At 44.6% G+C, this 27,799-nt stretch overlaps 1 protein-coding gene across 2 annotated transcripts in view; it reads left to right on the top strand.

Moving 5' to 3' along the window:
* The window catches only part of FSTL4 (follistatin like 4), a 450,257-nt gene extending 438,892 nt beyond the window's left edge, over positions 1-11,365 (top strand). For both annotated transcript variants that reach the window (XM_067731745.1, XM_067731746.1), the window contains 2 exons: positions 2,827-2,936; positions 5,078-11,365. In XM_067731745.1, the coding sequence (XP_067587846.1) occupies positions 2,827-2,936; positions 5,078-5,786 (819 nt within the window). In that variant the 3' untranslated portion in view covers positions 5,787-11,365. The remainder of the gene's footprint in view (positions 1-2,826; positions 2,937-5,077) is intronic.
* Positions 11,366-27,799: the final 16,434 nt, after the last annotated feature.

Here is a 27,799-nt window from a genome sequence, read left to right as displayed (position 1 = left end):
ATCCTGCATTCTGCCTGCTGAACCCTCAAGGGAAGCATGATCCAAAAAACTAAAGCCTCAAAGCTGCCCGAGAAGCAGTGCAGGTGCTGTTTGTCTTGTCATTAAAGTAAGAGGCAGAAGGCAGTCCCACTCTTAAAGGCAAAAGCATCCAGAGCTCGAGGCCATGTGAGTCACAAAGCCCCATCACAAACTGTCCTCAGCTTCAGGCTGCAAAAATCTGAATCCTTCCTTCTCTATAAATGGCCACAACATGAAGATCAGGAAGTGTCTCCCCTCCCTGGTCAGGGTCTGGCATCTGCCTCCTGTCCTGCTGAGAGGGTCTGGGCTTGTCCTTGGGGTCCTCCAGCCAAAACTGCCCACAAGCTGGCCAAGCCCCTCATCTGGCTGCAGGTCTGCCACCCTTCTGGGCAATCACCTGGAACTTGGAGGCTGAAGAGCACATGCAGAAAGCAAGAGGACACAGGATGGCTGGCTCAGTGTCTCCAGCCTGCCTGTGCCCAAGGCCTCAGTAGCTGATGGATAAAAGCCCAGCCTGACCACGGGGGTGCTTTCTGGCAGGGCCTCCAAACCATGCTCTCGTCCTGTCTAACCCCAAACATCACTTGGCTCTGTTCTGTGCTGCCACCGTGCCCTTCCCTGATACAGACACAGCAGGGACACACACCAAGGAATGGCTCAAGTCGCTTCCTGCCAAGCACGCAGGGGAGAAAGTGGTACCTCCAGGGGAACAGAGGCAGCATGCTCTGTCAAACTACCAATTTGTACAAAACACAGGGACTAATTCTTCACTTCTCACAGCAAGTCCCCTTTGAGAAACCGGAACCCTCCCCAGCATCCTAATCACAGGCATTTAAATGAAATGGCCAAGACACTATAAAACTCTTAGAGGAAAACAGGCAGAACACTCTATGACATAAATGACAGCAAGATCCTCTATGACCCACCTCCTAGAGAAATGGAAAGAAAAACAAAAATAAACAAATGGGACCTAATGAAACTTCAAAGCTTTTGCACAACAAAGGAAACCATAAACAAGATGAAAAGACAACCCTCAGAATGGGAGAACATATTTGCAAATGAAGCAACTGACAAAGGATTAATCTCCAAAATTTACAAGCAGCTCATGCAGCTCAATATCAAAAAAACAAACATCCCAATCCAAAAATGAGCAGAAGACCTAAATAGACATTTCTCCAAAGAAGATATACAGATTGCCAACAAACACATGAAAGAATGCTCAACATCACTAATCATTAGAGAAATGCCAATCAAAACCACAATGAGGTATCACCTCACACCAGTCAGAATGGCCATCATTAAAAAATCTACAAACGATAAATGCTGGAGAGCGTGTGGAGAAAAGGAAACCCTCTTGCACTGTTGGTGGGAATGTAAATTGATACAGCCACTATAGAGAACAGTATGGAGATTCCTTAACAAACTAAAAATAGAACTACCATACGACCCAGCAATCCCACTACTGGGCAGATACCCTGAGAAAACCATAATTCAAAAAGAGTCATGTACCACAGTGTTCACTGCAGCTCTATTTACAATAGCCAGGACATGGAAGCAACCTAAGTGTCGATCAACAGATGAATGGATAAAGAAGATGTGGCACATATATACAATGGAATATTACTCAGCCATTAAAAGAAACGAAATTGAGTTATTTGCAGTGAGGTGGATGGACCTAGAGTCTGCCGTACAGAGTGAAGTAAGTCAGAAAGAGAAAAACAAATACCGTATGCTAACACATATATATGGAATCTAAAAAAAAAAAAAGTGGTTCTGAAGAACCTAGGGTCAGGACAGGAATAAAGACGCAGACGTAGAGAATGGACTTGAGGACACGGGGAGGGGGAAGGGTAAGCTGGGACAAAGTGAGAGAGTGGCATGGACATATATGCGCTACCAAACGTAAAACAGATAGCTAGTGGGAAGCAGCCACATAGCACAGGGAGATCAGCTCGGTGCTTTGTGACCACCTAGAGGGGTGGGATAGGGAGGGTAGGAGGGAGATGCAAGACGGAGGGCATATGGGGATATATGTATGCATATAGCTGATTCACTTTGTTGTACAGCAGAAAGTAACACACCATTGTAAAGCAATTATACTCCAATAAGGATGTTTAAATAAATAAGTAAATAAATAAATATAAATAAAAAATAAAATAAATGACACGGCCAGCACCTCTGACCGGATGCCTGCTTTCTCTAATAAATTATGGAGTCAGTTCTCAGAGAGCGCCTCTGTGAGGCGCATATGACAGAGACTCTCAACAAACCAGCCCAGGTGCCTGGCATCAAGGGAAAATACAGAGCCAGTCAACGATTCCAGCGTTTAGCATTTTCATTATTTAAAACCTCGCCGCCTTTCCCAGCGTGGCCTAGGTGTTGAGAAGGTGGGACTCCCTGTCGTGGAGGAGGCTGTCTCTGAGCAGAGATGCTTAGGTTCCGAGGACCCTCCCTCAGAAGCCCCAACACAGCCCCTCCAGGTCCTCACTCTGCTGTCACATCACGGTGGCTGACAACATGCACCACAGTCAGTCAGGGGCAGGCCTGACCGAGCAGGAGGGAGCGATTCAGGTATTCACTCCTGTCTCCCCACTTCCCCTCCCTGGAAGGATGGGTCCCTGCCTACGCCATTCCCAAGCAGCTCCCGCTCTGCTCCTGGCCCGCCCCCCACCCAAGACGGTGACTTGCCCATCATCTCTCTCTCAAGCAGCCTGTCTGCCGGGGTCTCCACCCGAGCGTGCATGTGTCTGCAGGTTTCCAAGCCCCGCTGGGATGGGCCCTCACAAGGACTTCCGCTCTGCGTTGCAGGTGATCACAGAGGCCAGCACCGGTCAGGGTCAGCACCTCATCCGCACGCCCTTTGCAGGAGTGGACGATTTCTTCATTCCTCCAACAAACCTCATCATCAACCACATCAGGTGAGACTGGCCCGCAATGCCCTAACCTACTCCGTGCCCCAGCTCAGCCCTGCACAGGGCAGCTTCGCCCGGGGTGGCCCTGCTCCTTTCTCTTTCTCCCCCACTCCTCCTGGGCTGGCTTTGGAACCCATCAGGAATGGACAGAGAAATGGCCCCATCCCCAGTCCTTAATTGTTAAAGTTAAGGAAGGCACCCAGCTCCTAATGCCCTCAGGGGCCCAGTAAGGTCAGGAAGTCTCACACTTGGGTGAGGACAGCAGAGGAAAGAGGGAAACAGCTGTGGTTAATTGAGTACCCTCTCCTTGCTAGACGCAAGAAACTAGTAGAGGCGGTCTCGAATCTGTTTTATAGATGAGGAAATTTAGGCCCAGAGAAGTTAAGACACTGGCCAAAGTCACACAGCCAGGAACTGGCAGAGTCAGACTAAATGCAAAGCTGGGTCTCCTTTCAGTGCCCCGTTTGGCCTCATTCTCTGCTAACCACAACCTGTGGTTCCTCTAGGAGTCCCCAGAGCAGCCATGCAGGGGCCTGCAAGGAAACAAGGCTTCCTCGGTGTCTGGTTTGCCACCATCCAAAAGAACAGCTTAATAATACCAGCCATGGCCTCGACTGCAAGCCTCATCCCAGCCTGGCCACTCCCCTTCCCTATTCATTTCAGAGAACCCCTGACATTTTCTGTCAAGGCACCACTGCCAGAAGACTGAGCGTGCCCTTTTATAAAGTCATCAAGACCCAAATGTCTTGTGGCAGTGTTTATGCCTTCCTTTACTCTGACATCAAGCACCTTTTTCCAGGGAGAAATGACTCATTTTTGCAAGCTGAAGCTGGACTTGTAAAAATAGGGCTCTCCCATTCATCTTTGGCCAAGGGAGAAAGTAACCACTTTATGACCTCCCTACCTCACTGCAGAGAATACCTGGGACAGAGCCTCTAAAATGGTTGTAAATGGTAAAAGCCCTCAAAGAAGCTGAATTCAGCCAGGAGCCATGCAAACTCAGGCTCTGCGGAGCCTGTGTGACTTCTACATTACAGTTTCTTATAAGCATGGGGTTTTCTTTCCTGCTCTTTCCATGCTCTAGCTCTTTAAGGATGCTTTAAAGATGCTGTAAAGTGGGCATTTTCCCTACTCTGAGGCACAGCTTGTTATTCAAGAGAAAATCGTGGAAGAGATTTTTCTCTGCTCCTGTAGGTGTACACGGCACCCAAAGGCCTCTGCAAGTGAGGGGTTTAGGCAGAGGCTCTCACGATCAGAGGGAAGTCCTGCCTGGAATCAGGCCCTTCTGCAGCTCATAACCAGCCTCCAAAGAGGAATTTCACGAAGTCCAGATATGGCAGCTTCCACCTACTGACCTCTTCCACTAAAGCTCCCTCTTGGATTTAATCCTCCCAGCAGCCCTTGGAAGGAACTACCCTCTTTATATTAGCAGGGGCTTGAAGAGGCAAGCAGCTTGCCCCAGGCTCTGCAGCTAGCAGGGCACCGCAGCAGGGCCAGGCCATCTAGCTGTAAAGGTAAAAGCTGTCCTTAGCCCCAGCCCAAAGGGGCTTCCTGCGACCAGCATCATCAACGTGGCCAGGGAAGAGGCTGCCCTCAACCCTTACCCACGTTCGTCTCCAAGGGTAAGGGAGCATGGACAGGACATCTGTCCTTGTTCTCTTGCACCTGCATCCCCAAGTTCTGACCCAGCCGGTAGTCCAAAAACCACCTCAGATATAGACTCACCTCTCTTGTCCTCCTAGCAGGCAGAGTCAGGGCAGACACCTCTTGTCCTTTCCCTCCAGCCACAGGCCCGCCACTTCCCAGCTGCCACAAGGCCTCTGGGGAGCTGAATCAAAGGCATCCCCGAGGCAGAAGCTGCTGAGGCACAATTATGCTCTTCCTTTACCATTTCTAAAGATGCGTGCATATTACAAGAGCATAAATCCAGGAACGTTTTGTAACTCAGCTGCATTTGGTTTGAGATCATAGATGAATCGCTTAGGAAGCCATCTCCTGCAGAATGGTAGATCTTATTAATAGGCTGTTAGTCACCAAAGGGTTATGATAAAGGAAAAGAGAAAGGATGCCATCATTTGAGACAAATGACCTATCCCCTACCCAAAAAGTCCTCCTGACCTCTGACCTCAGTTTGCGTCTCCTCCCAGGTTCGGCTTCATCTTCAACAAGTCTGACCCTGCAGTCCACAAAGTCGACCTGGAAACACTGATGCTCCTCAAGACCATCGGGCTGCAGAGCCACGGCTGCCTGCCGCAGGCCATGGCCCACACCCACCTGGGCGGCTACTTCTTCATCCAGTGCCGACAGCACAGCTCCTCTCCAGCCGCCCCGCAGCTGCTGCTCGACAGTGTCACGGACGCCGTGGTCGGCCCCAACGGCCACGTTACCGGCACCCCACACACTTCCCCCGATGGGCGCTTCCTAGTCAGCGCCGCCTCCAGCAGCCCCCAGCTTCACGTGCAGGAGATCACGCTGCGGGGGGAGATCCAGACCCTCTATGACCTGAAAGTGAGCCAGGGCGTCTCAGACGTGGCCTTCCAGCCCTCCTTCACCCAGGGCGACCAGTACTACGTCTATGCCACGCTAGAGACAGAGCCGGACCTGCTCTTCCTGGAGCTGTCCACGGGGAAGACGGGCATGCTGAAGGGCTTGAAGGAGCCGCCCGCGCCCGCGGGGCCAGCCCGAGCCTGGGCCGGGCCCCGCAGGATTGTGAGGGACAGCGGGCTGTTCGGGCAGTACCTCCTCACGCCGGCCCGAGAGTCACTGTTTCTCATCAACGCGAGACAAAACGCGCCGCGGTGTGAGGTGGCGGGAGTAAAGGGAGGGACCACAGTGGTGTGGGTGGGCGAGGTATGAAGCAGCCACGAGCGCCGCCTGGTACTGACACCGCAGCCCCAAGCAGGCACCCTGTACATTTTTACAGACAAAAGCAAAAACCTGTATTCGCTTTGTGGTTCAACACTGGTCTCCTTGCAAGTTTCCTAGTATAAGGTATGCGCTGCTAACAAGATGGGGGTTTTTCTTTAGGACGTATGATTTCTGCCTTGAGCTACGTTGAGAATATGCTGCCGTGTAAAGGAATCATTTCTGCGCCCAGCTACGCGCCACGTTACCTGGGCCGCCATGGAACCAGGAGCTCCTGCTTTCCAGGCGGATGCTTCTGTCGGTTGCCTTCGCCTTGTCATTCTCCAGGGTCCGGCCAGACTTCACCCTGATGTGGCCTGAAGACACAGGCTCCCCGGAGCAGGGCTCTCCCTCCTGGCGTGAGAGCCACATCGCCCTCGCTCTGGACCTCATTTTCTCCTTCGCAGTTGCTTCTTGCTTTTCTTTCCATTTGACTTCTTGTAAGCCTGAGGGAGAGCCAACAAGACTTATTGCATCTTGGGGGATGGGGAAATCACTCACTTTATTTTGGAATTTTTGATTAAAAAATAATTTTTTATAATCTCAAATGCTAGTAAGCAGAAAGATGCTCTCCGAGGTCCAGCTGTATTCCTCCCTGCCTTAGGCCATGGCTCTGAGAGTCACCACCCCACATCCAGAAAGAAGACAATGGCCACCAAGCAATCGTGCTCCTCTGCACCAGGGACACCCCCAAGTGCAGATGAGGCCACCACATTGGTAAAGGCTCCGTTCTGGGTTGGGACCCCAAGAGACCAAGACAAACCCTGCGTGCCTGCTTTTCACTACTGAAGGGGGACATTTATTAGCCAGCCCAGTACCCCAGATTCAGGGCAGACCAGGCTTGCCTGGAAAGGTGTGTGCGGCCTGCAGAACAGTGGCCTCCAGGCTCAATGCAGAAACCCGAAGGATACAAGTGGGGTTCAGGCGGGTTCCTTAGGCTATCCCTTTTAAAACCCCATTTCTCTTCTCCCTGTGGCCCTCGCACTCAGCTCTGGCCACCCCAGTCCCTGCATCATCATAGCACAGATAGCACATTTCAGTGTTTCTTACACTTAGGTCCCTCTCTCCCCAGTAATACACAAGGATACAGGCTGGCACTGCTGCATTATTCCCAAATGTCTCAGGCTGTGGTAAGCTCTCCACTGGGCATCAAAGAAGTACAGCCCAACAGCCCCATGAAGAGAGCCCATATCAGAGAATCTCAGCAAGGAAGAGGCCCCCTTGGGCTCTCAAAACACCCCTTTCCTTCTCGTGCACATCAGTGGTCAAATCGCATTTGTATGCCTTCTGGCTTGAAGGGTCATTTTTCAAGCCACCTGAAGTTGGAAGAGGTGGTCCCATCACAGACACATTAGGTTAGATGTCTTCACCTGCCAACTTGGCCATGAGTTTCTTGGGCTGCTGAGGAATGGCCCCTTTCAGAGAAAGGAAGACACAGACCTTGCCTCACTGGAAACAGAGCTTCTCACTCCCGCCTAACTGCCCAACCCACCTGCCCACCACAGAGTTCCCGACATTGGCCAATCCTCTAGTGTGTTTCATGCATCTCAGTCCACCAAACTCTTGTCCCCAACAACTCCCAGGGTGTGCCTAGACAAATACATTCATAGATTTTTTTTTTTTAAGATACAATATGTAGATATAGGTTGAAGAAACTGACCTCAAAAGCCTAATATTTAGTTTCACAATAACTGGGATGGAAAACACATCTCACCTTTTTTTTTATTCCTGCCTCAATGTCTTGACACATTTTCTTCCAAAGTCTCACTTCTATCCCTGAAATTCTCCAACTTTCGTGAGCTTCTTCCTTTGGAAAACATCTTCTGAATTGTGGCAGCCCCTGGAAGAAAAAGAAAGTCTCTGAGCCTACATGAAGAAGAGTCCACCAACTGCCAGGCCAGAACACTGGCCCCTCTGGACTGCAGGACTGCTGAGTAAAAGACCAATCCAGTCCCAACTGGCCTTTTCAACTGGGAGTGACTTCAGCGGCACCTGTTCCTTTTCCACAATTCCTTCCACTTCTAAGTGTGTCTGGAAAGCTTCTCTGCCTCTTGTCGTACCTGTGAAGTTGCAAAGCTGGAGATGGCCAGTTTAGGTCTTGCTGCCAGCATTTCAGACACAATTAAATAGGAGAGGGGAATCACAGCCCTGAAAACTGTGAAATTTGCAAATTCACAAAGGAAAGTCAATGTTTTTTCAGCAGTGCAACCGACTGAAGGGCTGGCTAGGACTCCACCTGCCCCTTTCTCCCACACATTAGCCCCAGCAGAGGCTCGTGAAACACAGTTTGAAAGCCACTGGGGTACGAAGTCATCACAACAGCCAGCGATCCTTCTGATGAACACAAATTATCGGCTATCTACTAATATTTCACATTAAAGCAGTATTCGTTTTACCAAAAGAATCACCCCCATAGCCACTTACGTGATGAACTATTTCAAAATTACTGAATTTTGAAATAAAATTCATTTCACAAAAATTCAAAGTAGATTTTTTTTCAGACTAACAGAAGTAATCGACACCTACGGTGACATTAAAGATTTGAACTGGAGGCCCTCATTCTCCTTCTGCCCAAGTGAGCAACACCCCACATGGAGGTTCTCGGTCCAAAAGCCCACGCAGCCACCCACGGATTGATGGTGGGAAGAGAGATTTGTCTGCTTCTAGACACCTGCATGGACTTTCTGTGCAAGTAAGCTTGGTTGTGAACCACACACAGAGTGAGGCAGATGCCATCATCGCAGCCCCAGTAACACTGAGCCTGCGAGCCCTGCCTGGGGCTGGCCCAGGCCCCTTTTTTAAGGCTCCAAGTCATTTGAGGGTCCTGCTACTTTGCCCAAGCCCCCAGAAGTAGCTGGAAGAGCCCTGTAAAGTCTAGGCTGGGGCCACACTCATACCAAGCTTCATATTCTGTGACCTAGAGATAGCATCACGGGAGACAGAAGCTCAGTCCCTGCAATCCCGCCCCCGCCCCCATCTCAGCCTCCCAGATCCAGGTGAGTGCCCTGGAGGACAGCACTCCAGCCCAAATAAAGCCAAGAACCGCCTGCTGCCCCAGGGAATTGTAACTGCTGAGTCTTCACTGAGGAAAGCAGCCTGGAGTTGGCTTTGTGTGGCCCCCACTTCTTTGCTGCTGACCAAATAACCTGTGAACTAAAGGAGATTTCAGAACTGAGATGTGAAACAGCTTCATGATGGATATATTTTTCTACAAGGGGCTTAAATAGTAATCCATTCATTTTTCACAACGTGTTTCATTCAGGTACCACGGACACTGCACCATTTCATTACCAAATCCCACAGCTCACTCTCCCATCCTCCTCTTCAGAAGCCAGCCTCCAGGAGCAATGATACTGCTCCCAACGCCCTCCTACACATCCACCAATCTACCTCACATCCTCCTCCTTCCACCCGGCACCTCCAACTTGCACCTGGCACCTCTGAGCCAGGAGGCCAGACAGGTGATGTAGGATGACAACGATGCTGATATCGATGGCAAAGTTCTTGGCCATCCTCCCCCACCCAGGACCCCAGATCCCACTCCAAGTGCAATCAGAACCCACTGGAACATAGCCGCTTGCTACCCAAAATCACACCCCCCAAACCCTAGCTCACAGCCCTTTGGAGTTAGGTGACCAAGACAAGCGAGAACTCAGAACTGTCAGGGAAGTCGGCTATTATCAGACAGAAACTGTCAGACGGGAATAGAGACCATAACATCTCAGCCAAGCCCTTAGAGGGCTGAGCTACACCTCCCACCCCTCCTCACTTTGCTCTCTGCCTTTCCCCGCTCCCTTCCTATGCCTGGGGCCTCCTGCTCATGAGCCACTCCTACAACTCAAGGGGCAACTCACCTGACCACCACACCAGCCCCCAGTGGCCTTTGCATGCTGCTTCCTTGCTTTGGGTACAAGTGAAAAGTCACTCATAGGGCCAGATGTTACTATTTGCTCCCAGATTGGCACATAGGGAAAGCAGTTTTGTTCAAGAAAGTCACTAACTGCCTTGATTTCTCTCCAAAATCAAGAGATCATAGAACAGAGGGGCTTAAAAAAGTTCAAGGGGGAAATACACAGTGCTTATACTCAAGGTGTGACTGCAAGACCCCAAATACCTGGTGGACTACAACCCACTTCCTGCTTTTGTCTACACCAGGTTACCTGCCAAGCCACTTGAGGATTTGAGCATCTTATCTGGGCCTTCAGGATTTAGGCACCAGCCACGCAGCCGACACCTGGAGCCCAGCAAGCACGGTTTCACCCATCCTTTGGACCTGTGAGCAGCATTGGGAATTTAACCAAAAGCAATGTGTGAAATTACGGAAGATAGGGGGAGAGCAGGAATTGACCTCCAAAATTCACAGCAAGGCTTCTTCAGCCAGCACAGGAGTGTTGAGCATGTGCGTGGTTTTTGGACAAACCGCAATTCACATACCCCTCTTTCCAAGCTCACCTTGACTAACATGGGACCATCCCTTTCTGCTGTGGCCCCAGGGAGCAGGCCATGCCCTGGAGGGCTGTAGAGGGCTCAGTCTGCATGCCACAAAGCAATAACTGTCGACTCGACCCTACCCCCAGCCCAGTGACACGCACATGTCACCAAGGCGGGATCCCAAGGCGGGATCAGACAATGCTGCCCAGTGGGGGCACTGTCTTCAAGATCATTTCTGAGGAATGGCAACCATCATTGGCTGGATATGGGGCCCAAGAGCTCTCAAATGAGAAAATTTCCTAAATCTAAACCTTCATGCACTGCCCAGCGTGACATCGGCCATAGCTTTAAGAGTTGTTTGTCCCTTGCTACTTCAGCTGCTTCAGAGAGGTGAGGGACAGTGGTCTGCAAGTCCCCCATCCCAGACCCACAGCACAGCTTTCTGTGGTGCCCCCGACCCACACCCTGACTGCCTGGCTCCGGCGGCTGACCAGGCTCCTCTCCGTTCCTGGCCCTGCCCCTTCGCACCCCATCTCCCCCTCCCCCGCTGCTCGTGCTTCCTGAAGGCCGTGTGAGATGATCTAAAAGCAGACTAGGCATGGAGTTTTGCTGCTGTAGTCACACACGCTGCGTTCATGCTATAGTGTAGTGAACGACCCTCGAGATATACAGTCACACACACACAATTTGTCCCGTTAGGATTCTCATCCTCCCCCACCTCAGAAAACTTCCAGATCTCTTATGTCGAGGCAGATTACATTATTTTGAGCAGTTGTGTAGACTCCAAAATATATTTTCTGTAATCACTGGTACTTCTCAAAAGGCCTCCTGTAATTACTATACATGTGAATTTTTTCCTTATTTATAAAATATATATAAATTATTTTTAATACATCTTTAGTAGAAATTTGTACCAACACAGCAACTGTATGTGGCATTGGAGATAAGTTTGTGTTTACTTTGATGTATTTCACAGTATTGGACACACCATGTGTTTGCAGTACCACTTGATATAAAGACGATTCACAGATTATCATAAAGTATTGTCATTGTAAATGCTCTTTTTCTGAGGACTTTACAATAAAACGTGAAAAAAGTCACCTTTTTTGGTGCCAGTCTGTATGCACTTGTTAAAGTGAGAACTGATTAAGGCAGGACTACTCAGGGGCCTTCTCCTCCTTCTCCATCGCCATTATAGGTCCATGATGGTCAAAGCAAAATGGACCCTGCTCTGGCCCAGTCCAAAGAGAGCCTGGACAAAGGCAGGCATCTGACCCCAGAAGTCTCTCTTCCCCATGTTGAAGTTTCAGGTCCCAAAACGCACAACTAACATCTGGCTCAAAACTTCTTGTTATCTGCCCTGCAGGCCCTTAAAATCCACCCCAGCCCCCAGACTCTTATCTATTTCTTGACTCCGGTCACTCTTGATTCTTACTGGGGCAGACTTTCCAGCTAGGATGCAGAATGTATAAAGTGCTTGGTAATCACCAAGCTACCATGTGGATGGAGCACCTGCTATGTGCCAGCATGGCGCTAGGGAGGGGGACCCAGGGCCACACAAAGGAGACACAGTCCCTGCCCTTGGTGAGTTTCAAGTCCACTGTGCCATGACCAGTAGTGCAGGTTCTACAAAGAAACACACACACTCTGTGTGTGTATGTGTGTGCGTGTGCGTGTGTGTGTGTGTGTGTGTGTGTGTATGTGTGTGTAGGGAAAGGGAGATATAGTTTAAGGAACTGGCTCATGCGGTTGTGGAGGCTGGAAAGTCCAAATCTGTAGGGCAGGTGGGCAGCTGGAGACCCAGAGAAGAGTTGCAGTTCAACTCCTAAGGCAGTTTGTTGGCTGAATTCCCTCTTCTTCAGGGGAGCTCAGTATTTTGATTTTAAGGCCTTCAACTGATTGGATGAGGCCCACCCACACTATGGCGGGTAATCTGCTTTACTCAAAGTCTACTGATTTGTTAGAGACGAGTCAAGATGGCGGAGGAGTAGGAGAACATGGAGTTCATGTCTCCCCACAAATGCATCAAGAATACATCTATAAATGGAAAAATTCTCACAGAGCACCTGCTGAACACTAGCAGAGGACCTCGGACACCTGAAAGCACAAGAAAGATTCTCACATAACTGGGTAGGATGAAAGAAAGAAGGAAAAAGGAAGAGGAGAGGAAGCAGGATGGGACCTACACCCCTGGGGGGAGCTGAAGGTGAGGACAGGTTCCCACATCCGGGGAAGGCCCCCCACTGACAGGAGATCATGTGGGACAGAAGGGGAGCTTTGGGGCTCAGAGCAGAGTGCAGCAACTGGTCTGTGGCAGGCAGGACAGGGTGAGACCTACACAGAGGGTCCAAGCCACAGCCCTGCATATCCCAGACTGAGACATGTGCCCAGGGGCTGGGTGCTGGAATGTGGGGTTTAGAGAGCAGACCCAGGGAGAGAACTGCTGTTCTCTGCAAGGCGACAGCCTGAGGGGACAGGAGAAAGGAGCTCCTCAACCATGAATCCTCCTGGAAGAAGCCCGGATGGCCATAGAAGCAAAGTGCCATTGTTGAGGGACACACAAAGGGCGGGGTCACCATTGAAGCCTCTCTGCCCATGCACCAGCCCCTGCCTCCATGAGCATTAGGAAGGGATCCCACCAGGGCTGGCTCTCTCACACCTATGGCCACTGGCTCGCTCCCCCACACACCCCATCCCCTCCAGAGCCAGCTCTCTTGCACCCACGGCCTCTGGCTCTGCCATGTGACCCATCCCCACAGGGCTGGGCTCTTGTGCTGCAGGGCAGCCTTGGGAGCAGATGCCTGTGGGTGGCCCCCACACAGAGGTGGACCTGAAACCACAGCTGAGCCCCAGGGACTGTGCAACTATGAAAGAAGAGCTGAACTCTCTCCTCACAGCTGCACAAATGGCAGAATTACACCCCCACAACTGGCTTTGTAAACTCAGCACCTGAAGAACATCTAAACAGTCAACAAATGCTCCTGCAGCTGAGACGAGTCTAGCTTTAGCAGCTGTGGACTTTGTGAGCACATACATGTGGGGGATGGGCCAGGCCAGAGTCTGAGCCACCCCCATAGTACCTACAGCAGGTCCAGGTCCATGATTACTGCAGTCTCCTGGGACCTGACATTAGTGGATCTATGCTAGTGGCCTGGTGAAAACAACTCCTGAGAGACACCAAGGCCAATTGCCGGCCTACCAGTGGTTAAGGTGGGGCTGAGAGCAGTGCCGACAACAGAGTAACTTGTGAGTTCAAACAATGGGTAAAAGGTGGCACAACAGAGCATGTTCATAGGTGAATAGCGCCAAAGGAGGAATACTCCGTGGCTTCTCTCTTATTGGGACTGCTCCAATACCACCTCCCTCACACTGCAGATCAGAAACACAGCTAAGGAACAGATCTGGGGGCCTCTACTCCAATACCTAGGGAGCAGACCCCACCCCTGACAGGGCAGAGACAACCACAGAGCAAAGGGGAGGCTCCACTCAATGCCCAGGGCAGGCTTTGGTCACCAAAACACCAGTCAAATACCCTATCAGGGGGATAACAGCTAGCATACACTGAAGGAAGAGGTGGCAGACAACCATACTGAAAACAAACATTGCACCCCCCCCAAAAAAAATTCAAATCCATGCAGGCTACACAGGGACATTCCCACATAAAAATAACCCTCCAACACAGTCTGAGGGTCGGCATCTGGAGGAAGAAACCCCAGAGCATTTAGCCTTGAAGGCCAGTGGGTCTTGAGGGCAGGAGCCCCACAGGGCTTGTGGAAAGAGAGACTCCACTCTTGGAGGGTGCACACAAGGTACCACGAGCACCTGGACCCAGCACAAAGCAGTAACTCCATAGGAACCTGGGCTAGACCTACCTAGGGGTCTTGGAGGGTCTCCTGGGGAAGCAGGGCTTGGCTGTAGTTCACTGTGGGGGCAACAACACTGGTAGCAGAGGCCCCAGGGAATATCCAGCATGAGCTCTACAGGAGGTCCCCATTTCAGCAGGAAGACTCAACCCCACCCAACAGCCTGCAGGCTCCAGTGCTGAAATGCCTCAGGCCAAACAACCAGCAAGACAGGAACACAGCTGTACCCATCAGCAGACAGGCTGCCTAAAGTCCTACTAAGCTCACAGACACAACAAAACACACCAATTGATACAGCCCTGCCCACCAGAGGGACAAGATCCAAATCCACCCACCAGAGGGCAGGCACCAGTCCCCCCCATGAGGAAGCCTGCAAAAGACCCTGGACCAAACTCACCCACTATGGGGCACACACCAAAAGCAAGAGGAACTACGATTCTGCAGCATGTGGAAAGGATACCACAAACACAGTAAGTTAGACAAAATGAGATGACAGAGAAATATGTTGCAGACAAAGGAGCAAGATAAAAACCTACAAGAACAACTAAATGAATAGGAGATAGAAAATCTACCTGAAAAAAAAATTAGAGTAATGAGAGTAAACATGATCCAGAAAATCTACCTGAAAAAAAATTTAGAGTAATGAGAGTAAAGATGATCCAAGATCTTGGAAAAAGGATGGAGGCACAGACTGAGAAGATACAAGAAATGCTTAACAAAGAGAAGATTTAAAGAACAAAAAAACACAGATGAACAATACAATAACTGAAATGAAAAATACACTAGAAGGAATTGATACCAGTATAACTGAGGCAAGAAAACAAATAAGTGAGCTGGAAGACAGAGTGGTGGAAATCACTGCCACAGAACAGAATAGTGGGAAAAAAAGGATAGAAGGAAACGAGGACAGTCTCAGAGGCTACTGGGGTACCATTAAATGCACCAACATTCACATTATAGGGGTCCCAGAAGAAGAAGAGAAAGAGAAAGGGCCTGAAGAAATATCTGAAGAGATTATAGTCAAAAACTTCCCTAACATGGGAAAGAAATAGTCACCCAAGTCCAGGAACTACAGAGAGTCCTATACAGGATAAACCCAGGAGGAACACGTCGAGAAACATATTAATCAAACTAACAAAAATTAAAGACAAAGAAAAAATATTAAAACAACGAGGGAAAAGCAACAAATAATATACAAGGGAATCCCCATAAGGTTATCAGCTGATTCTTCAGCAGAAACTCTGCAGGCCAGAAGGGAGTGGCATGATATATTTTAAAGTGATGAAAGGGAAAAACCTACAACCAAGAATAATCTAACCAACAAAGCTCTCATTCAGAATCAACAGAGAAATTAAAAATTTACAGACAAGGAAAAGCTAAGAGAATTCAGCACCACCAAACCAGCTTTACAACAAATCCTAAAGGAACTTCTCTATGGAAGGTAAAAAAAAGATGCCACAACTAGAAACAAGAAAATCACAAATGGGAAAGCTCACTGGTAAAGGCAAAAATACAGTAAATGTAGTAAATCACCTACACACAAATATGATATCAAAACCAGTAGCCATGAGGAGAGTACAAATGCAGGATATGGGAACTGCATTTGAAATTAAGAGACTGGCGACTTAAAACAATCTTTTACATATACAGACTGCTACAAAAAAACCTTATGGGAACTACAGACCAAAAATCTATAATACATACATACATACAAAAAAAGAAAAAGCAGTCCAAACACAACACTAGTCATCAAATCAAAACAGAATAGAACAAAAGAGGAAGGGAATAAAAAGTCCTTCAAAAAGAAATCCAGGGGACTTCCCTGGTGGCACAGTGGTTAAGAATCTGCCTGCCAATGCAGGAGACATGGGTTCAAGCCCTGGTCCGGGAAGATCCCACATGCAGAGCAACTAAGCCTGGGTGCCACAATTACTGAGCCTGTTCTCTAGAGCCTGCACGCCACAACTACTAAAGACCACATGCCTAGAGCCTGTGTTCCTCAACAACAGAAGCCACTTCAATGAGAAGCCCATGCACCACAACGAAAAGTAGCCCCCGCTTGCCGCAGCTAGAGAGAGCCTGCGCACAGCAACAAAGACCCAACAGAGCCAAAAATAAAAATAATTAATTTTTTTTAAACTTAAAAAAAAAGAAATCCAAAAACAATTAACAAAATGGCTCTAAGAGCATATATATCAATAATTTCCTTAAATGTAAATGGATTAAATGCTCCAACCAAAAGACAAAGGCAGGTTAAATGGATACAACAACAAGGCCGGTATATATCACTATCTACAAGAGACCCACTTCAGATCTAGGGGCACATACAAACTGAAAGTGAGGGGATGGAAAAACGTATTCCATGCAAATGGAAATCAAAAGAAAGCTGAAGTACCAATACTCATATCAGACAAAATGTATTTTAAAATAAAGACTGTTATAAGAGACAAAGAAGGACACTACATAATGATCAAGAGATCAATTCAAGAAGGATATATAATAATCGTAAATATGTATGTACCCAACAAGGAGCACCCCAATATATAAGGCAAATACTAACAGCCATAAAAGGAGAAACTGACAGTAACACAATAGCAGTGGGGGACTTTAACACCTCACTTGCATCAATGGACAGATCATCCAGACAGAAGATCAATGAGGAAACACAGGCCTTAAATGACACATTAGAACAGATGGACTTTATTGATTTTTACAGAGCATTCCATCCAAAAGCAACAGAATACACATTCTTCTGAAGAGCACATGGAACATTCTCCAGGATTGTTCACATGCTGGGCCACAAAACAAGCCTCAGTAAATTTAAGAAAATTGAAATTATATCAAGAATCTATTCCGACCACAGTGTATGAAATTAGAAATCAACTATAAGAAAAAAAATATTAAGAGACACAAACATGTGGAAGCTAAACAATGTTACTAAACAACCAATGGATCACAGAAGAAATCAAAGAGGAAATTTAAAAATACCTAGAGACAAAAGAAAATGAAAGTACGATGATCCAAAACCTATGAGATGCAGCAAAAGCAGTTCTAAGACTGAAGTTTATAGCAATGCAGTCTTACCACAGAAAACAAGAAAAATCCCAAAAAAGCAACCTAACCTTACACCTAAAGCAACTAGAGAAAGAAGAACAAACAAAACCCAAAGTTGGTAGAAGAAAAAAATATCATAAAGTTCACGGTAGAAATAAATGAAACAAAGGCAAAGAAAACAATAGAAAAGATCAATGAAACTAAAAGCTGGTTCTTTGAAAGGATAAACAAAACTGATAAACCTTTAGCCAGACTCATCAAGAAAAACAGGGAGAGGGCTCAAATCAATAAAATTAGAAATGAAAAAGGAGAAGTTACAGTGGACACCACAGAAATATTAAGGAAGAAATGAACAAATTCTTAAAAAGGTACAATCTCCCAAGACTGAACCAGGAAGAAATAGAAAATATGAACAGACCAATCACACATACTGAAGTTGAAACTGTGATTAAAAATCTCCCAACAAAAAAAGTCCAGGACCAGATGGTTTCACAGGCAAATTCTATCAAACATTTAGAGAAGAGTTAAGACTTATTTTCTGAAACTATTCCAAAAGATTGCAGAGGAAGGAACACTCCCAAACTCATTCTATGAGGCCACCATCACCCTGTTACCAAAAGATACCAAAAAAAAGAAAATCACAGGCCAATATCTCTGATAAACATAGACACAAAAATCCTCAACAAAATACTAGCAATCAGAACGCAACAATACATTAAAAGGATCATATACCATGATCAAGCGGGTTTTATCACAGGGATACAAGGCTTTTTCAAAATCCACAATCAGTGTGATACACCACATCAACAAATTAAAGAATAAAAACCACATGATGATCTCAAAAGATACAGAAAAAGCTTTTGACAAAATTCAACACCCATTTATGATAAAAACTCTCCAGAAAATAGGCATAGAGGAAACCTACCTCAACATAATAAAGGCCATATATGACAAAACCACAGCCAACATCATTCTCAATAGTGAAAAACTGAAACCATTTCCTCTAAGATCAGGAACAAGACAAGGTTGCCCACTTGCACCACTATTAATCAACATAGTTTTGGAAGTTTTAGCCATGGCAATCATAGAAGAAAAAGAAATAAAAGGGATACAAATCAGAAAAGAAGTAGTAAAACTGTCACTGTCTGCAGGCGACATGATACAATGCATAAAAAATCCTAAAGATGCTACCAGAAAACTACTAGAGCTAAACAGTGAATTTGGTAAACTAGCAGGATACAAAACTTACACACAGAAATCTCTTGCATACCTATACACTAACGACAAAAAATCTGAAAAAGAAATTAAGGAAACACTCCCATTTACCATGGCAACAAAAAGAATAAAATACCTAGGAATAAACCTACCTAAGGAGACAAAAGATCTGTATGCAGAAAACAATATGACACTGATGAAAGAAATTAAAGACAAAACAAACAGATGGAGAGATATACCATGTTCTTGGATTAGAAGTATCAACACTGTGAAAATGACTATACTACCCAAAGCAATCTACAGATTCAATGAAATCCCTATCAAACTAACAATGGCATTTTTCACAGAACTAGAACAAATAATTTTACAATTTGTGTAGAAACACAAAAGACCCCAAATAGCCAAAGCAATGGTGAGAAAGAAAAACAGGGCTGGAGGAATCAGGCTCCCTGACTTCAGATTATACTACAAAGCTACAGTAATCAAGACAGTATGGTACTGGCACAAAAACGGAAATATAGATCAATGGATCAGGATAGAAAGCCTAGACATAAACCCACACACATATGGTCACCTTATCTTTGATAAAGGATGCAAGAATATACAATGGAGAAAGGACAGTCTCTTCAATAAGTGGTGCTGGGAAAACTGGACAGCTACATGTAAAAGAATGAAATTAGAACACTTCCTAACACCATACACAAAAATAAACTCAAAATGCATTAAACCCTAAACGTAAGGCCAGATACTAAAAAACTCTTAGAGCAAAACATAGGGAGAACACTCTATGACATAAATCACAGCAAGGTCCTTTTTGACCCACTTCTGAGAGAAATGGAAATAGAAACAAAAATAAACAAATGGGACCTAATGAAACTTCAAAGCTTTTGCACAACAAAGGAAACCATAAACAAGATGAAAAGACAACCCTCAGAATGGAAGAAAATATTTGCAAATGAAGCAACTGACAAAGGATTAATCTCCAAAATATACAAGCAGTCAATCAGCTCAATATCAAAAAAACAAACAATCCAAAAATGGGTGGAATTCTTAAATAGACATTTCTCCAAAGAAGACATACAGATAGCCAACAAACACATGAAAGGGTGCTCAACATCACTAATCATTAGAGAAATGCAAATCAAAACTACAATGAGCTATCACCTCACACCAGTCAGAATGGCCATCATCAAAAAATCTACAAACAATAAATGCTGGAGAGGGTGTGGAGAAAAGAGAACCCTTCTGCACTGTTGGTGGGAATGTAAATTGACAAAGCCACTATGGAGAACAGCATGGAAGTTCCTTTAAAAACTAAAAATAAATTACCATATGACCCAGCAATCCCACTACTGGGCATATACCCTGAGAAAACCATAATTCAAAAACAGTCATGTAGGGCTTGCCTGGTGGTGCAGTGGTTAAGAATCCACCTGCCAATGCAGAGGATGTGGGCTCGAGCACTGGTCCGGGAAGATCCCATATGCCGCAGAGCAACTAAGCCTGTGCACTACAGCTACTGAGCCTGCATTCTAGAGCCTGCAGGCCACAACTACTGAGCCTGCCTGCCACAACTACTGAAGCCCACGCACCTAGACCCCTTTCTCCTCAACAACAGAAGCCACCACAATGAGAAGCCCGCACACCACAATGAAGAGTAGCCCTTACTCACAGCAACTAGAGAAAGCCCGCGCACATCAATGAAGACCCAACACAGCCAAACATAAATAAATGAAATAAACAGATTTTAAATATAATAAAAAACAAAACAAAACAAAAAAAAGAGTCATCTACCACAATGTTCACTGCAGCTCTATTTACAACAGCCAGGACATGGAAGCAATCTAAGTGTCCATTGACAGAGGAATGGATAAAGAAGATGTGGCACATATATACAATGGCATATTACTCAGCCATAAGAAGAAATGAAATTGAGTTATTTGCAGTGAGATGGATGGACCTAGAGTCTGTCATACAGAATGAAGTCAGTCAGAAAGAGAAAAAAAAAATACCATATGCTAACACACATATATGGAATCAAAAAAAAAATGGTTCTGATGAACGTAGGAGCAGGACAGGAATAAAGACACAGATGTAGAGAATAGACTTGAGGACAGAGAGGGGGAAGGGTAAGCTGGGATGAAGTGAGAGAACAGCACTGACATATATACACTACCAAATGTAAAATAGATAGCTAGTGGGAAGAAGCTACATAGCACAGGGAGATCAGCTTAATGCTCTGTGACCACCTAGAAGGGTGGGATAGGGAGGGTGGGAGGGAGGCGCAAAAGGGAGGGGATATGGGGATATATGTATACATATTGCTGATTCACTTTGTTATAAAACAGAAACTAACACAACAGAGGAAAACATAGGCAGAACACTAACACAACACTGTAAAGCAATTATACTCCAATAAAGATGTTAAAAAAAAGAAAACACAAGCCTTAAATGACACATTAGGCCAGATAGATTTAATTGATATCTGTAGGACATCCAATCTGAAAGCAGCAGAATACACTTTCTTCTCAAGTACACACAGAACATTCTCCAGGGTAAATCACATCTTGGGTCACAAATCAAGCCTTAGTAAGTTTCAGAAAATTTAAATCCTATCAAGCATATTTTGCAACCACAATGGTATGAGATTAGAAATCAACTACAAGGAAAAAGTGTAAAAAAAACCCCACAAACACATGGAAGCTAAACAATATATTACCAAACTACTAATGGATCACTGAAGAAATTAAAGGTGAAATTAAAAAGTACCTAGAGACAAATGCCAATGAAAACACAACAATCCAAAATATATGAGACAGAGCAAAAGCAGTTCTAAGAGGGAAGTTTACAGCAACACAATCTTACCTCAAGAAATAAGAAAAATTTCAAATAAACAACCTAACCTTACACCTAAAGCAACTAGAGAAAGAAGAACAAACAAAACCCAAAGGTAGTAGAAGGAAAGAAATAAAAATCACAGCAGAAATAAATGATATAGAGACAAAGAGAACAATAGAAAAGATCAATGAAACTAAAAGCTGGCTCTTTGAGAAGATAAACAAAATTGATAAAACTTTAGCCAGACTCATCAAGAAAAAAAGGGAGAGGACTCAAATCAATAAAATTAGAAATGAAAAAGGAGAAGTTACAACAGACACCACAGAAATACTAAGGATAAGGGACTACTACAAGCAACTCTATGCCAATAAAATGGACAACCTAGAAGAAATGGATGTATTCATAGAAAGGTACAACCTTCCAAGACTAAACCAGGAAGAAATATTGTAGAAAATATGAACAAACCAATCATAACTACTAAAATTGAAACTGTGATTTTAAAACTTCCAACAAACCAAAGTCCAGGACCAGATGGCTTCACAGGCAAATTCTATCAAATATTTAGAGAAGAGTTAACACCTATCCTTCTCAAACTCTTCCAAAACATTGCAAGGAAGAAACACTCCCAAGCTCATTCTATGAGATCACCATCACCCTGATACCAAAACCAGACAAAGATAACTCAAAAAAAGAAAATTACAGGCCAATATCACTGATGAACATCCTCAACCCAAAAATCCTCAACAAAATACTAGCAAACTGAAACCAATAACACATTCAAAGGATCACACACCATGATCAACTGGGATTTATCCCAGGGATGCAAGAGAAAGAACAAACAAAACCCAAAGTTAGTAGAAGGAGAGAATTCCAAGGATTCTTCAATATATGAAAATTAGCCAATGTGATACATCACATTAACAAACTGAAAAATAAAAAAGATATGATCAAGAAGGAACCAAGATGGCAGAGTAGAAGGACATGCTCTCACTCCCTCTTGTGAGACACCAGAGTCACGGCTAGCTGCTGGACAATCATCGACATGAGGACACTGGAGCTCACCAGAAAGGGTACCCCACATCCAAAGACAAAGGAGAAGCCACAATGAGACAGTAGGAGGGATGCAATCACAGTAAAATCAAATCCCATAACTGCTGGGTGGGTGACTCACAGACTGGAGAACACTTATACCACAGAAGTCCACCCACTGGAGTGAAGGTTCTGAGCCCCATGTCAGGTTTCCCAACCTGGGGGTCCAGCAACGGGAGGAGGATTTCCTAGAGAATCAGACTTTGAAGCCTAGTGGGATTTGACGGCAGAACTTCGACAGGACTGGGGGAAATAGAGACTCCACTCTTGGAGGACGCACACAAAGTAGTATGAGCATCAGGACCCAGGGGAAGGAGAAGTGACCCCAGGGGAGACTGAACCAGACCTACCTGCTAGTGCTGGAGGGTCTCCTGTAGAGGCAGGGGTGGTTGTGGCTCACCATGGGGACGAGAACACTGGCAGCAGAGGTTCTGGGGGGTGCTCCTTGGTGTGAGCCCTCCCAGAGTCTGTCATTGGCCCCACCAAAGAGCCCAGGTAGGCTCCAGTGTTGGGTTGCCTCAGGCCAAACAACCAACAGGGAGGGGACCCAGCCCAACCCATCAACAGTCAAGTGGATTAAAGTTTTACTGAGCTCTGCCCACCAGAGCAACACCCAGCTCTACCAACCACCAGTCCCTCCCATCAGGAAACCTGCACAAGCCTCTTACATAGACTCATCCACCAGAGGGCAGACAGCAGAAGCAAGAAGAACTACAATCCTGCAGCCTGTGGAACAAAAACCACATTCACAGAAAGACAGACAAGATGAAAACGCAGAGGGCTATGTACCAGATGAAGGAACAGGATAAAACCCCAGAAAAACAACTAAATGAAGTGGAGATGGGCAACCTTCCAGAAAAGGAATTCAGAATAATGATAGTGAAGATGATCCAGTACCTTAGAAAAAGGATGGAGGCAAAGATCGAGAAGATGCAAGAGATGTATAACAAAGACCTAGAAGAATTAAAGAACAAACAAACAGAGATGAACAATACAATAACTGAAATGAAAACTACACTAGAGGGCTTCCCTGGTTGCACAGTGGTTGACAGTCCACCTGCCAATGCAGGGGACACAGGTTCATGCCCCGGGCTGGGAAGATCCCACATGCCGCAGAGCAGCTGGGCCCATGAGCCATGGCCGCTGAGCCTGCACGTCCGGAGCCTGTGCTCCACAATGGGAGAGGCCCAACAGTGAGAGGCCCGCATACCGCAAAAAAAAAAAAAACTACACTACAAGGGATCAATAGCAGAAAAACTGAGGCAGAAGAATGGATAAGTGACCTGGAAGACAGAATGGTGGAATTCACTGCTGCAGAACAGAATAAACAAAAAAGAATGAAAAGAAATGAAGACGGCCTAAGAGACCTCTGGGACAACATTAAATGCAACAACATTCACATTACAGGGGTCCCAGAAGGAGAAGAGAGAGAGAAAGAACCCGAGAAAATATATGAAGAGATTATAGTCGAAAACTTCACTAACATGGGAAAGGAAAGAGTCACCGAGGTCCAGGAAGTGCAGAGAGTCCCATACAGGATAAACCCAAGGAGAAACACTCTAAGACACATAATAATCAAACTGGCAAAAATTAAAGATAAAGAAAGATTATTGAAAGCAGCAAGGGAAAAATGAAAAATAACATATAAGGGAACTCCCATAAGGTTAAGAGCTGATTTCTCATCAAAAACTCTACAAGCCAGAAGGGAGCGGCATGATATACTTAAAGTGATGAAAGGGAAGAACCTACAACCAAGATTACCCTACCTAGCAAGGATCTCATTCAGATTCCATGGAGAAATCAAAAGCTTTACAGACAAGCAAAAGCTAAGAGAATTCAGCACCACCAAACCAGCTCTACAACAAATGCTAAAGGAACTTCTCTAAGTGGGAAACATAAAAGAAAAGACCTACAAAAACAAACCCAAAACAATTAAGAAAGTGGTAAAAGGAACATACATATCAATAATTACCTTAAACATGAATAGATTAAATGCTCCAACCAAAAGACACAGGCTCGCTGAATGGATACAAAAACAAGACTCATATATATGGTGTCAACAAGCGATCCACTTCAGACCTAGGGACACATTCAGACTGAGTGTGAGGGGATGGAAAAAGATATTCCATGCAAACGGAAATCAAAAGAAAGCTGGAGTAGCAATACTTATATCAGATAAAATAGACTTTAAAATAAAGAATGTTACAAGAGACAAGGAAGGGCACTACATAGTGATCAAGGGATCAATCCAAGAAGAAGACATAACAATTATAAATATATATGCTCCCAACATAGGAGCACCTCAATACATAAGGCAACTGCTAACAGCTATAAAAGAGGAAATCGACAGTAACACAATAATAGTGGGGTACTTTAACACCTCACTTACACCAATGGACAGATCATCGAAAATGAAAATAAATAAGGAAACACAAGCTTTAAATGACACAATAGACCAGATAGATTTAATTGATATTTATAGGACTGTCCATCCAAAAACAGCAGATAACACTTTCTTCTCAAATGCACACGGAACATTCTCCAGGAAAGATCACATCTTGGGTCACAAGTGAAGTCTCAGTAAATTTAAGAAAATTGAAATCATATCAAGCATCTTTTCTGACCACAACGCTGAGATTAGAAATGTATTACAGGGAAAAAAACATAAAAAACACAAACACATGGAGGCTAAACAATACGTTACTAAATAACCAAGAGCTCACTGAAGAAATCAAAGAGGAAATCAGAAAATACCTAGAGACAAATGACAATGAAAACACGATGATCCAAAACCTACGGGATTCAGCAAAAGCAGTTCTAAGAGGGAAGTTTATAGCTATACAAGCCTACCTCAAGAAACAAGAAAATTCTCAAATAAACAATCTAACCTTAAACCTAAAGGAACTAGAGAAAGAAGAATAAACAAAACCCAAAGTTACCAGAAGGAAAAAAATCATAAAGATCAGAGAAGAAATAAATGAAATAGAAACAAAGAAAACAATAGCAAGGATCAATAAAACTAAAAGCTGGTTATCTTTGAGAAGATAAACAAAATTGATAAACAATTAGCCAGACTCATGAAGAAAAAGAGGGAGAGAACTCAAATCAATAAAATCAGAAATGAAAAAGGAGAAGTTACAACAGACACCACAGAAATACAAAGCGTCCTAAGAGACTACTGCAAGCAGCACGATGACAATAAAATAGACAACCTGGATGAAACAGACAAATTCTTAGAAAGGTATAACCTTCCAACACTGAACCAGGAAGAAATAGAAAATATGAACAGACCAATCAGAAGTAATGAAATTGAAACTGTGATTAAAAATCTTCCAACAAACAAAAGACCAGGGCCAAATGGCTTCACAGGTGAATTCTATCAAACATTTAGAAAAGAGCTATCACCTATCCTTCTCAAACTCTTCCAAAAAATTGCAGAGGAAGGAACACTCCCAAATACATTCTATGAGGCCACCATCACCCTGATACCAAAACCAGACAAAGATACTACAAAAAAAAAGATTATAGACCAATATCACTGATGAATATAGATGCAAAAATCCTCAACAAAATACTAGCAAACAGAATCCAACAACACATTAAAAGGATCATACACCATGATCAAGTGGGATTTATCCCAGGGATGCAAGGATTCTTCAATATATGCAAATCAATCAATGTGATAAAACATATTAACAAACTGAAGGTTAAAAACCATATGATCATCTGACAGATGCAGAAAAAGCTTTAGACAAAATTCAACACCAATTTATGATAAAAACTCTCCAGAAAGTGGGCATAGAGGGAACCTACCTCAACGTAATAAAGGCCATATACGACAAACCCACAGCAAACATCATTCTCAATGGTGAAAAGCTGAAAGCATTTCCTCTAAGATCAGGAACAAGACAAGGATGTGCACTCTCACCACGATTATTCAACATAGTTTTGGAAGTCCTAGCCACGGCAATCAGAGAAGAAAAATAACTAAATGGAATACAAACTGGAAAAGAAGAAGTAAAACTGTCACTGTTTGCAGATGACATTATACTATACACAGAAAGTCCTAAAGATGCCACCAGAAAACTATTAGAGCTAATCAATGAATCTGGTAAACTTGCAGGATACAACATAAATGCACAGAAATCTCTTGCATTCCTATACACTAATGATGAAAAATCTGAAAGAGAAATTAAGGAAACACTCCCATTTACCATTGCAACAAAAAGAATAAAACATCTAGGAATAAACCTACCTAGGGAGACAAAAGACCTGTATTCAGAAAACTATAAAGCACTGATGAAAGAAATTAAAGATGATACCAACAGATGGAGAGATATACAATGTTCTTGGATTGGAAGAATCAATATTGTGAAAATGACTATACTACCCAAAGCAATCTACGGATTCAATGCAATCCCTATCAAATTAGCAATGGCATTTTTTATGGAACTAGAACAAAAAATCTTAAAATTTGTTTGGAGCCACAAAAGACCCCGAATAGCCAAAGCAGTCTTGAGGGGAAAAAAACGGAGCTGGAGGAATCAGACTCCCTGACTTCAGACTATACTACAAAGCTACAGTCATCAAGACAATATGGTACTGGCACAAAAACAGAAATACAGATCAATGGAACAAAATAGAAAGCCCAGAGATAAACCCACGCACCTATGGTCAACTTATCTATGACAAAGGATATACAATGGAGAAAAGACAGTCTCTTCAATAAGTGTGCTGGGAAAACTGGACAGCTACATGTAAAAGAATGTAACATACATACACAAAATAAAACCATACACAAAAATAAACTCCCTTAACACCACACACAAAAATAAACTCAAAATGGATTCAAGACCTAAATGTAAGACTGGACACTATAAAACTCTTAGAGGAAAACATAGGCAGAACACTCTATGACATAAATGACAGCAAGATCCTTTATCACCCACCTCCTAGAGAAATGGAAAGAAAAATAAACAAATGGGACCTAATGAAACTTAAAATCTTTTGCAGAACAATGGAAACCATAAACAAGATGAAAAGACAACCCTCAGAATGGGAGAAAATATTTGCAAATGAAGCAACTGACAAAGGATTAATCTCCAAAATTTACAAGCAACTCATGTAGCTCAATATCAAAAAAACAAACATCCCAATCCAAAAAATGAGCAGAAGACCTAAATAGACATTTCTCCAAAGAAGATATACGGATTGCCAACAAACACATGAAAGGATGCTCAACATCACTAATCATTAGAGAAACGCAAATCAAAACTACAATGAGGTATCACCTCACACCAGTTAGAATGGGCATCATCAGAAAATCTACAAACAATAAATGCTGGAGAGGGTGTGGAAAAAAGGGAACCCTCTTGCACTGTTGGTGGGAATGTAAATTGATACAGCCACTATGGAGAACAATATGGAGGTTCCTTAAAAAACAAAAAATAGAATTACCATATGACCCAGAAATCC

Source organism: Pseudorca crassidens, chromosome 3 (assembly GCF_039906515.1).
Source record: "Pseudorca crassidens isolate mPseCra1 chromosome 3, mPseCra1.hap1, whole genome shotgun sequence".
NCBI lineage: Eukaryota > Metazoa > Chordata > Mammalia > Artiodactyla > Delphinidae > Pseudorca > Pseudorca crassidens.
The sequence above is the reverse complement of the archived record's forward strand: the minus strand, read 5'-3'. Positions and strand labels throughout refer to the sequence as shown.